General features: G+C 43.8%; 1 protein-coding gene across 3 annotated transcripts in view; it reads left to right on the forward strand.

The window, feature by feature from the left end:
• Positions 1–12,860, forward strand: part of MACF1 (microtubule actin crosslinking factor 1) — a 1,225,213-nt gene that overhangs the window by 216,351 nt on the left and 996,002 nt on the right. For all 3 annotated transcript variants that reach the window (XM_069223412.1, XM_069223414.1, XM_069223413.1), the window contains one exon: positions 6,606–6,695. In XM_069223412.1, the coding sequence (XP_069079513.1) occupies positions 6,606–6,695 (90 nt within the window). The remainder of the gene's footprint in view (positions 1–6,605; positions 6,696–12,860) is intronic.

Here is a 12,860-nt window from a genome sequence, read left to right on the forward strand (position 1 = left end):
TGAACTGTCTTTGCTTCCTGACCATCAGTTGTGGAAACTTATTGTGGAAAATAAGATTCCTAAGAGTGTAAATGTGGACACTGTTGCCCTGTTTTTTCCCCTTCCCTTTACCCAGTGGAGTTTTTCTCACTTGGACTACATTGTGATTTTCTCCTTTGTCCTTGCTCTCATAAGAAGATTGCAAGTATTTCCTTGTCCAGCCGACATTAGAGGAGCAGCCTTTAAAATGACCCACCCTAATATCGTTATTAGATATTGCCATGAGAATTGCTGATAGGGTTTCTAACAGATGATCTGAGTTTGAGTTTTTTTTCCATAGTAATTTTAGGATAGAGTCTAGATACCCTGGATAGTATGCAAAGCTTCTGAAGCATGGACCCATTTAAGAGGAGCTCTGTTGTGCTCCGAAGATCATCTACAGGCAGGGGGATAGTTTCATGTAGGACTAAAGTCTCTCCTGAAGGAGGACGAGTATTTTCCATTGCCTTGTTCCTTTGCATTACACTGTTGTAGTTGGTAATCGATATCGGGGAGTGTATCGTCCAAGAGGATATGATCTGACCCTGAGCTTCCTCGTATTTATCATACTCTTCTGTTTTGCTCTTATAATCCACCTTCCCAAATAAGGGGGGATCTATAGTAGAGAAAGAACACTGAAGACTTTCAGGATTTGCTATCAAACTCTGCTGACACACAGCATTTTCTGTATCAAGTACTAATTGAGTCTGTTTTTCGTTCCCAAGATGTGGAAAAAATGAAGGAATTTGGGCGAGACTGACCAATTGAGGTTTGTAGTGGTCGTAAAATTATATTTCTGTTCCGCAGTTTTTTTTATGACCATCTGGATAATTAAATATTGTATTGAAGCACTTAGCTGTAGGTCAGAGAAAAACTGGGCTGAAACCTCAGAACGAAACTGTTGAAAACTGCAACACTTAAAATCTCCTTGAAGACAGGAAAAAGCGACGTAATTCCTCTTGAGCTAAACACCAGAAGATATGAGCATGGAAGTCAGTTCACCAAAATGCCAGCGGTAGCGTAAGTGACATCACACGACATTCCATCTCTACTTTCACTCACACACGTTTACACATTCACTCATACACACGTTTACACACACATTCACACACACACACACACACGCTCACATAAACACACTCACCCACTAGCACGCACACAACATACATTTAAAAGTGTGTTTATTTTTACTTACCCCAGCTACCAAGGAGGTTCATATTACAGCTAACTGTACTCCTTTTTTATTACACTAGTAGTGCGTAATATATTATTCACTGTTATTGCAATAAAAGACTGATTGAAATCAAAGAAGTGGGGCCCCAAGCAAAGCACCAGAGACCGACTTCCTACTACAATAAACTCCCCAGACATACACCTCCTGCCCTACGCTGACTTCCCCTTACCCCTCTCCACTGCCCCCGCCCCTACTCCAGATCTCCTCTGGCCCACCACACTCACGGGTAAGCCCCAGCTGGCGGGAGCCGGCACAGGAGCGCGGAGCCGAGGCTGCTGGAGAAGACGAGGAACAGGTACCCAGGCGAAGGATGTGCACCAAGGAAAACCAGGAGGACAGGAATTCACTCTGGTCACTTCCCCCAGCACACGCTTGGCTGTTACTGCTGCAGCCATGCGCCCTCTAAAATCACAAACCTGCGCACTTGCAAAACCTTTTAATGCTGCGCATCCCTTTGGTGGTGTGGGGGGGTCGAAGGGATCAATGAGTTAGACTCCCTCAGAATGACAAACCTTTTTTCACAATTATTCTTTCAAATTGGTGGTTCTAAACATAGTTAACAAGTTAAACTGTGCTGTTATGGTCAGTCATTTTCTTTATAAATTAGTGACTTTTCTACAAGAATGATGATACATGCTTACTTTCTGAAAAATACTCCTTGTAAATGCAACCGTCCCTGAAGGAGAAATCCGCTGGCTAGAAGCGCTAGGAGATCCAATCAGGGGGCACTCTCACAAGTAAGGAATAGATGCTTTCTGTCGAACCCAACATAAGGGAAGTAATGTCTGAAGCAGAAAGACCATGACCAGGATAGGCCATGTTTTTATCCAAACTCCAGCCTGACCCACAGGCGGTAACCAGAATAGAACAAGGTTTGCTGCAGGGAGTGTGGAGAGGCAGAAACATTCCCACCTCCTGTGGAATTGCCCCAAACAAACTCGATATTGGGGGTATGTCTTGGATGATATTGACACAGCCTGTGACACGCAGATTTTGGTTTCCCAGCCTATACAATATTAGGATTGCCTGACAGGGAAGCATTCTCATTGAGAACATTAAAAGGCCAACACATTCCTCTCACATTATAGGCAGCACATCAAGTAATTCAGGTAGTTCCTGACCACACAAGCTGGCTCCATAAGATCTGGAACTTACTGGGAAGGGAGAAATGAATGTTCTCTATTGAATATAAAAGTGAGACATTGCAGGAGAAATGGTCCCGGTATATTGATCGTCTCTGTACCGAATTCCATGAAGTAACACGCGCTTAAGCTATTGCATATAGTGTCTCCTCCCAATCAGACCATATAATGGGAATGAGCTTAACTGACAGGCGTCCAAGGGAGTTACCTTTAGAATGTTAACCTAATATTGCCGGACTAGTTTGGACAGAGAAACGAAAGAGGTGCATACTGTGTTCAGGATCAAGGAGTTGGAGCGGGTGTGGGAGGAATATTTTACAGCTTTTCTTTTTTCCTCTGTTCTCGCCAGCCCCCTGGTTTTAGGGGGTGGTTTTGTACACGTTCCTTGTGATATTTAAACAAACAGAATTGATCCATGAAAATGAAATCAAATGCATGGTTACCAACATGCTATGGGCATAAAGTATGAACAGTGCGATCCTTTATCAGAAATGTGGAGGTGGGTGAGGGGCCTATGGGGATGAAGGTTAGTTGGAGACCCTCCCTCTTGTAACCTACTCCCAGCCAGGACAAGAGTGACAAAAATGTCACTGATGGCTTATTTCAGAGAGGCTTGTTTGCATTCTGTTTTCCCACTAAATACACAGTACAGTTCTCACCTTGATGCTCCTCTTGTTTGGTGTCTGGTGCCCCCACCTTGCCCAGAGAGATCGATTCTGCTGACCCCAGCCGCCCAAAGCTTGAAGTCCCTTCTTCTAAACAGTCTTTCTTTAGTCTTCACGAATGTAGCATACTTTTGATGCTAAATGGGTGATCTAAGTTATGTGAATAAGATAAAAGATTTGCAAGTTTTTGAGTCTTTTGCTGAAGTGTGAATTGGTGGGTAAGAGCAAGCTCGAATCAACGAAACGGGTTCCAACAGGATTGAGGCTTGAAAAATTTGTTTTGTTTAAACATGATTTGTCCTTTCGACCTGGTTGCTTCCTGTAAGTATTGTGCTTCCCGCTGGAGAGCTGGATGGTGCTTATGTGGAAAAACATCCATATGTGCCAACACCTAAAGGTTTACCGTGTGTGTGTGTGTGTTAAGAGTTCTTCAGGAATATTTTCATCGTATTCACATGCGACCCACCACACACCCCAATTTTCGAATTGGGTTGTTGAAATGTATTCGACAAAAAGCAACTGAACTGTTTTAATTGTTGCCTGACCTTGGAGGTGTTGTCTGTTGAAGATCCCATGCCGGAGAACTATTGTTACAAGTAGGACACGTTACCGACCCTCATTCTGATGGGTACTTTTCTGACTGTCTACCAGGGGCTCATTCATTCACTTTTTCTCTCTGTCTCCCGCTCCCACTTTCTCTCACTCGCCTGGCACTTATCCATTTCAAGCTTCTAGCATGCAGTGTTCCTTCTTTGAATGCCTGTGCCGTTTTCCTTCTGTGCTTCCTCTTGTGCACGACATTTCTGAAAGTGCCCATTCTGCTGCCCTAGTGACCCGTGCCACTCTCTTGTGCTGTATTTACGTCTTGTACCCCTTGCTACTTCTCTTGTTAACACAAATCACTTCCTTCCATGCGCCATACCGCTACCTCTTATGATCTGTGCCACTTTTTCCTATACGTAGTATCACTGGCTCCCTGACTCGGTGTTGCACACACTTGCTCAGGTTACTCGCTCATGAGCCCTTTGCTTTGCTTACTTTCTCTCATGTCCCTTGACTTTTCCCACCAGCCAGCTTGTATTTTTCTCACCAGTCATCTTGCCTTTTATCATTGCCGCCCTATAATTTTATTATCCCCCTCTCCTCTTCCCCATCCTCTCCCACCCCATGCCTCTGTGTTTTATACCTTCCCCTGTCATGGTGTTGTTACTTTCCTATGCCCTTGGTACTTGCCAGTGTTTATTTCCCCTCTTGACATGTTACTTCCTCTACTTGCCTCTTGGTAGTTGCATCTCGTGAGTCTTGTTACTTTCCCCTGGTAACTTCCCCTTGTGCCCCTAGTTACTTTCCCGTTGTGTCACTTGTGCACCTTGCAAGTTCGTGTCGATTGTTGCTTCCCCATATCATACATGCCAACATTTTAGAAGGGGAAAGTAGGACGTTTAAAAAAAATAATAATCAGGAGAATCTATCCCCCCATTGACTTCTATTGAGGTAATTTCAGTCGGGAGGCGGCCAAAAGAAAACATTTTTTTCCTTCAAAACTCTGGAGTCTCCCATCAGAATAGGGTCTACTGGCATGAATGCCATATGATCCCTTGTTACTTCTCCATCATGCACCATATTACTTTCATCTTGTGTCTTTATGAACCCTCATTTCCTTTGTTATGACCCTTCATGCCTTTTGTTATGCCCCCTAAAGCGCCTACTTATGACTTCTCATTCTGCTTATATCTTCCCAACTGTATTCCTCTTCATGCCCTTTTTTAGGTTGCTACCTAAGATCAAAGACATCTTGGGGAATTTTAAAAAGTTGAGCTAGGAATGCATCCCGCTTGGTGATTACCATTGGCTTTGTAGTTTGTAACTCACACTTTCTGGCTTTTCATTTGTTGGCTTTATTTGCTTTAGGATCTCCAGGTTCAGTTTGTCCCTCCAGTTGCCTAAACCGTGTTTTCTCTATCTTTCCACAAACTCGCTTCCTGTTAACAGGTCTTTAAATCTTGTTCTTATCTCGTTACGTTTGCTATGCATTCAAAGACCGAGATCAGATAGCAAGAGCTGCCTTCCAAGGAAGCTTGTTTACTTTTCTTTCTCTGACTTCAAAGTGAGAGGATTTATGTGACAGTCATGTTGGATTCTGGGGGTAGGAAAGAGGTTTTTTTTCTAGCACACAACAATGTTTAAATGAACAGTTTACGTATTTCAGACTATATTAGAATTATTAATAAATAAATGAAGCACATTGTTGTTATTTCTGAAGTGTATTGGAAACAAATACTTTAATGTGATCAAAACAAATCAGTTAAGTAGGTGATGTAATTTCCACACATTTGCGTCTGTGCACCGTACAGTTTTATCAGTAAAACTGCATGTCTATGCATATGTAACAGTCATTTCAATTGAAAATGTGTTGTCTGTACTGGCAGTGTGGTACCACACTGAGTACTCCACTCTACATCATTCCACTCTACTCTGCACCACACCACTGCACTCTACTCTGGACCACTCCACTTTATGCCTCTTCACGCTACGCCTCTCTACTCTACCCTGTACCACTCTGTGCTATTCCAATGCACTATTTGCCACTCTCCTCTATACCACTGCAGTTTACATCACTCCAGTCTAAGCCACACCAATCTACTCTGCACAACTCCAATCTACGCCTCTCCACTGCACTCTGTGCCAATACACTCAATGCCAATGCACTTTACTCTGTAACACTGAACTCTATATCCCTACACTCTATGCCAATCTATTGTAGCCACTCTAACCTGCTTTGCACTACTGCACCTTATGCCACTGCACTCAACACCACTTTACTCCACGCCATTACACTCTGCCACTGTACGCAACTGCGCTCTGCCCTGCACCACTCCACTCTACGTCACTTCACTCTGAAACAATCTACTCTATGCCACTGCACTTTAAGTGACTCTACTCCACTCTATGCTACTGCACTCTACTCCTAAGTACTGCACTCTCCACCACTGAACTCTGCTATTCTACTCTGCACTGCTACACTCTCTGCCACTGCACTCTATGACAATGGTCTCTATGGCACTATACTCTGCACCACTCTATGCTACTCTACTCTGCACCACTCAATACCATTCTTCTCTGTGCCACTAACTTTTAGCATTGTTAAACAGCAGCCACGCTGGTGAACAACATGGCTAAAATATAGAGGCAAATCAAATAGCTCTTGCATAGGTGAAACCTATTGGCTTTGCCGATGCTTGTTTGCTCCTTGTTTTGCCCTCCTGCGCCTTCCGCTCCACTGACACCTCATGTTTTGCACACTCCAGTCCACGGCATTCCCTTTGGGTCCCTAAGTAAACCTCTAACTTTGCTAATCCTTCACGTCTGTCTTGCACCACTTTACTTTCTCCTACACATGTCACCTACCCTAGACATTGTTATCCTTGTAATCTCTAGCTAGAGTGAAAGCCAAATTTGCGAAAAATAATTGTCAGAGTGAAAAGTATTTTAGGAACGTTTTCTCCATGTCGGTATTAAAATTCACTTTTCTCTTCCTCTTGGCAGGTCCGGAAACACATCAATGATTTGTACGAGGACCTCCGTGACGGGCATAACCTGATCTCGCTGCTCGAGGTTCTGTCCGGCGTGAAACTGGTAGGTGCATCAAGTCTGCGCTGCGGCAGGTGCAAGCACACCTTTGACGCGTCACTTCCTGTCTGGGGTCTCCTCCCGTCTGCGCTCTTTCCACGCGGTGCATTCATTTGTGCAGCAGGTGGGCCCCGGCGCTCTCTATGGACTCCGGGCTTTATCATCAGACTGACGATGGAGCGAAAGAACGACAGAAATGGGCGCGAAAAGCCTGGGGAAATAATGACACAGGGAGAAGGCAGGGGTGAAAAGGACCTGCAGGGTTGCGATACAGAGGGGGGCGGAGTGCAGGGAGGGGGTGGAAGAAAAGGGAACGATGCGGCATCAGGACGGGGAATACTTGGTATTTGACCAGTAACAGTTACTCCGGCATTCGCTTAAATAATTCAAGATCCGGAACTCAGTTCATTTACAAATTACGCGCTGTTTTCACTTGATTAGTCTCCCCTTTTCGTTGGAAATCTTAAGTCTCACCTAGAGTCAGTTTATTATACTTCCCGCACTTCTCTTGCAGTCTTTTTCCTCTCCTTGCAGCTTCCTTCCTTCCAAGTGTTGCATATTCTCTTTAACTCCCTATACTCCACACAGCATCATTTCCTAATGGTCCTCCTACGCACCGTAATCTTTCTCTTCTTCCTGCTTTACCCTCCATTTTTGGGGTTTCCTCCTCCTCTTCGATCCCGTCCTTCTCCACGCAGTGAACCTCCTCTCCCTCACTGTGACTTTCCTGCGCCCCATGCAGGCTTTGTCCTCCTTTCCACGTGCTCTCCATTCTCTTTCTCTTGTTCCTGACTACTTCTTCACTGCCCCGCACCCCTGCCTCGCTGAAATAATAATTCCCTTCTCTCTTTCCATCAGCAGCATGGGCATTTACAAAGCATAGAATGCACTCACAAATCGTCTTTAGGCGCTATATACAAAACGAGTGGCAAAAGTAGAAAGGACAGCGCCTGACATTGGTCTAAGAGCCTGGCTTTGAAAATGTACACAACTTCAGAAGTTGATGCTTGACTCTGAAGGGTAGTTTTTAGATAATTCAAGCACTCTACAGATCCTGCCCAGGACTGGGAGTAGACTGTTTGATGCCAGAAATTGTGGGAGAGAGAGAGAGAGAGACTCCAGTGGCATTTTCATTTTTACAAATCTCATTAACAATTACATGAATAACTGAGCTTAAAACTCGTCCAAAGTGAATACCATTTAAGGAAAGATGACAGGTTAATTAGGTGGCACGTAAAAAAAAGGGTATATTTTTTTATAAAAATGAAATCACCACATTTTTTCACTTAGTGAAAGCATTCTGAAGCAGACCTCCCAGCTTCTTTAAGAACAAAAAAAGTTAGTGCGTGAGGAGTCGGTGGGACCTCAGAATGCTAAAATCTAATCTAGAGTGTGTTACGACATTAACCATTGAGTGTACGTGAAGTAGAAAGAACCTGTTTCTTTCATTTGTTTACAGCTTGATGATTGTCTCCCCCTCGTTCTTTGTTTTCCATCCACTCTTTAGTCTTCCATGTGTTCCTCTCTATCACCTGTGGTCTCTCCCTCGTCTCTGTTATCATTAGTTCCTGTAAATTAACGTTCTTTCTTTCTTTTGTCCTCCCTCATTTCTTAGCAGTCTGGGTGTAGTTTTCCTCATCTTCCTGAGTTCTTCATTTTCCCTGCTGCCTCCTCTGTGCTGCCTTATGTTCTGGGTCCCCTCCCTGCAGTCTTCGGCTATGGTTGATTGTGCTCTGTGCAGGCAGTACCTCGGTTGTGTAGCCTTAGTGTGCCCAGCTCTTTTTAACAAGGTGACTCACTTCCTCACTCACCCTTTGCAGACATGTCGTGGCCTGTGATATTAAGTCAGCGAGCAGCCATGCAGCATATTACAATCTTCTCATATTTTGAAACAAGTGAAAAGATTTTTTGTACCCTGGAATAAAAGAATGAATGTCACTTGAGAATGAAATCCCCAGCAATTTCAGTTAGAAGGGTGCTGTGCTCTACAGATCTTTTCCAGTGCCCTTCCCTACATCAGAGTCGTGAGTCCACCTAGCAATATCAAATGTGAGACTACATGTGCTCTTCCCAAGGAAGAGGCTGGGTACTTGGTCTGGTTAGGGAAGTGGCCTCCAAAGCCTCGTCCTGCCCAAATGAGGCGATGTGAAGGTTGAGGCTTGATATAGCTTAACATAGAAATTAGTCATTTTAGAGACCAAATGCCCAGCATGAGTTATTAACTCCTTCAACCTTTTTCTCTCTCACACCTCCTTTCTCCTTCTAACGGATAGCACAATTATCCATTTCGCCAACTACATTTTTGTAGTATGTTGTTCGCTACACCCAGTCGATACTTAGGAAAATCTCGAGGAAATCGGAGTCATGAAGGTAGCATGTGGGGGAATTCAATGCACTTCTAACACCTTAATGTTAAGCTTCACCATCCCGAGTTATTTACTCGGGGACCTGCTTTGTCTCCTTGTTTAGAGTTAGAATTTCACAATATATAAAATGTTGAATGCATCATTACTCAAGATGCCAACAGTACCTGGTTAATGGTGCCACCTCCAGCAAGGACCAGTTTTGGTCATGAAAATGTTCATGGTCTTATGTCCAGGTAGAAAATAAGCCAACAGAGTGCATGGCCTTGGCACAGTCAGTGAGGTGGATCTCAAAACGTGTCCAGGGCACATTCTCCAGGCATCCAGGACCGTCTGAATGGGGCCTAGTATGTATTCAGTGCTACACAGAGGCTTGTGGTCACCAGAGAAGGGCAGGATTTGGGAAGGAGGTAGTGGGGGGGTCTGCGCACAAAAGTAAACCAAGAAAACTTGGCCACTGAGATTTAATGCACTGCCCAGCGGAGAGTCGCCATTAAGCTCACCTGCACTTGTTGGTTGATTTGGGCAACCCTCCTCCACTCTCTGTTGAGGGGCAGAAAAGGACATTTGCTGCTGTGGGTCAGTGATTAAAGAGTCTTGGATTGACTGTGCCTTCCATGCAGTAGCATCAACAGGGAGTCATGCCACTAAAACCTCAGGGTTAGTGCTAGTTGTGAGAAAATGGGCAGCCCACCTCTGCATGTTCAGGCAACATTGTTGCAGTGTCCAAGCTATTGTGGGGGCGTTGGGCCCCTTTAGGATGCTGGAATGTTGCTTCTGCTTATATTTAGTAGTTGGGAAGCAGCTGCTGTCTGTGTTCAGGTGAATCTTTACAGTTTACAAAACGAATCAGCCTGGTTTACATCCTCAGAAACGATGCTCGGTATCACAGCTTTATCACACTTCCGGGACTCTGTGTAGGGACCAATGCTGGAATTGATTGACATCATTTCTTCTTGGTCAGTTGCCATTCTCAATCTTTTGTACAAAGAAATGTTGGTCTACAGATAACTCCAATGACAAGTGTGCCAAAGGGCATCACTCTTATTTCTCTTATGCACTCCTTCCAGTGTTTGCGATCACAATCCCGATATACGTGTGTACATTTACCCGACAAAAATGAAATTCACAATAGTTTGCTAGTAGTCCCAGGTCTACTTGTGTAAACGTTTGTGAATTTCTGAAGGTGGTACCTGCAGGTGTGTTTTTTGTGACTTTTTTAAAGAATTGGGCCCCTCGTTTATTTTCATTTTGCCCATAATGATGCACATGATGTTTTTCTAATGATTTTCCATTATTAATCTTTTTTTATTTTAAATATTGTCATGCTTTAAGCACTTTTTAGTGAATGATGCCTCAGAGAAAGGGTATTCGTAGCTGCACAGTCGTTTAGCAAATCTTGTTTATCAAGTTTCAATTTTTTGTGTGCATTTTATTTTAAAATTGAATGAACACCAGACTTGCTTTCATGCATATACTTGCCTATATTGAAGTATAATTCTGGGAGAATTATAAATCAGTCAAATTATTAAACTTGTGTTTGTATACTGGAGCCACTGTCAATAATGGCAGGTAAGCTCACCTCTCAAAGCATTTCATTAGAGCACCCACCCTAAAAGGAAAAGCTTTGCATAAATGAATCATATATACAAGTTTGAACATCTTACACATATGGATACAGATCTTGCATTAGGGGAATATAATTCTCTTTCACTGATCCATACTGTGGGACTGAGTCAGGCGATAGGATTTCACACCCCTGCATTTGAAGTCTACTGTCTCTTTATATAGTCTTCTTCTTCTCTCCCTCTAATTTCCTTTCTTTCCTGGCAGTTTTATCCCCCTTTCCTGGTAGTCTTATCCCCTTTCCTGGCAGTTGCCCCTCCCTCCCTCCCTCCTGACCACCTCATCACACCATTCTGGTATTTTCACACATCTCTCCTTGAAGTCACTCTCTTCTGCTTTTGCAGTCTCCCTTTCCCTCTTCTAGCAGTCTTCCCTCTCTCCCTCTGCTCTGCAGTCTGCCTTTCTCGCTGTGGTCTGGTCTCCCTGCTTCTATTACCACCTCACAGACATAAGTGTAACTCTCAATTGTTTTTGTGCTTGCACTGTTGTTACCTTTTTTGACATAAGGAGCCTTGCCTTCTGAAGATTGCACCCCTGACCCGAGTGCCCTCCTCGCATCCAATCATCTGCGACGAACTTGAAGAAGAGGATGATGACATTGTTGTAGGTTGGGTTGGGTTCTAAGCACCACATTGTGAGGCTTTTGCTAATCCAGTCCTTGTGCTAGCCTTCTGCTTCCAGGAGGCAAGTGCTGACAGAGGCAGACACACAGACATTTGCCGCCCTAGGCAAACACTCATGCAGGTACTTGCAGAGAGAGACAGAAACTCATGTAGGCATGTGGCGACATAGACGTCATTCGCCATTAGAGGCAGTCACTCAGGGACCCATGTGCTCATATAATGAACACAAATTTGCTCTAGGATGCTGCTTCAGATATAATATCTTAACATAAAAACTCATTCGTCATTCTCCTTAATACTGATCTGTTTCCTGGATTATCTGACCAAGCCTCACAATGTTGGAGCTTTGCACTGTAAGCGATACCACTTGCCTGGCATGGAAACACGCTGCTGTTGGGAGGTGATACGTCCGTGAGAGGACAGGGAAACTATTTAACTTTTTAATATTTCTGAAGGGAAGAAATGTGTGTGGTCATAACTACGCAAAGTTGGCATTTGTGCACTCGCAATTGAGAGTAGAGATCCCTGTTCTTACAGCTGAGAAGAGGAGAAATGTGTGTGCTTACACCTAGTAAAAACAGGAACCTGTGTGCTTACACCTAAGGTGAGCAGGGGCCCTCCTCGCGTGGGATCTGCAGACATCTTGGTACATGTTGCTGTCTGTCCAGGTCGGTCACCTAACATTTATTGAGAGTTCATCATTTGAGCAGTGCTTTCCCAGGAGTTGTTAGGGTGTTTGCTAACAATTCACTGCATGAGGATGGAAGGCTTGTGTGTTAATAATGCCTGCTAGATCTAGAACCTTATGAACGCTAACCACACTTTGGGCAGGCTACCTGTATGAAGAGGGCAGGGGCGTTTGCTCTACAGACTGGGCCTTAATGGAGATCACAAGAAGCAAGGGCCATAAACATCCTGTTTTGCGTAAATGCATCTATGATATTCAGTTTCCTATAGATTATTGGGGAAGAAGTTTTCTCTGTACTGAAGTATCACCGAACTGATGACTTGATTGAGGTTAGACAAATCCTTACATTTTATATATTATCATTTGGATCTCAAAGTGCTGTAAGTCTAAACTGTGATGATATGGCCACTGGTGGCCGCCAAACCTTTATGACCGGCGTGAGATTCTTGGGAATATCAGATATTCTTGAAGGGCATCTATGATCTAACTTAAAGTGAAGTATTGCTGGAGTCTCTCCTATGCCTAATCCAGGCTAAAGTATTGTGTTTGGCTAGTCTAAGCTGAGATATTGCTGGTGTCTCTCTGATTACTAGTTCAAACTGAGATATAGTTGGAGTCTATCTGAAAGCAAACCTAATTAGAGATATTAAGAGTCCACCCTAAGGCTAGTCTCAGAGAGACTATTGAGGACTGATGAATGTTAAACCTAAACTGAGGTATTGGCCAAGCCCAGCCTAGAGGCTAGTCTCATTAGCAACATTGTTGAAGTATTTTTAAATGTCATCCTAAAGTGAGATATTGTTTGTGTTTGGGTACACTCTGTATGTAATTGGGCCAATTCTGGAATTTTTCTGAAGCCTAGTCTAAACTA

This window comes from Pleurodeles waltl, chromosome 3_1 (assembly GCF_031143425.1).
Source record: "Pleurodeles waltl isolate 20211129_DDA chromosome 3_1, aPleWal1.hap1.20221129, whole genome shotgun sequence".
NCBI classification, from domain to species: Eukaryota; Metazoa; Chordata; class Amphibia; order Caudata; family Salamandridae; genus Pleurodeles; species Pleurodeles waltl.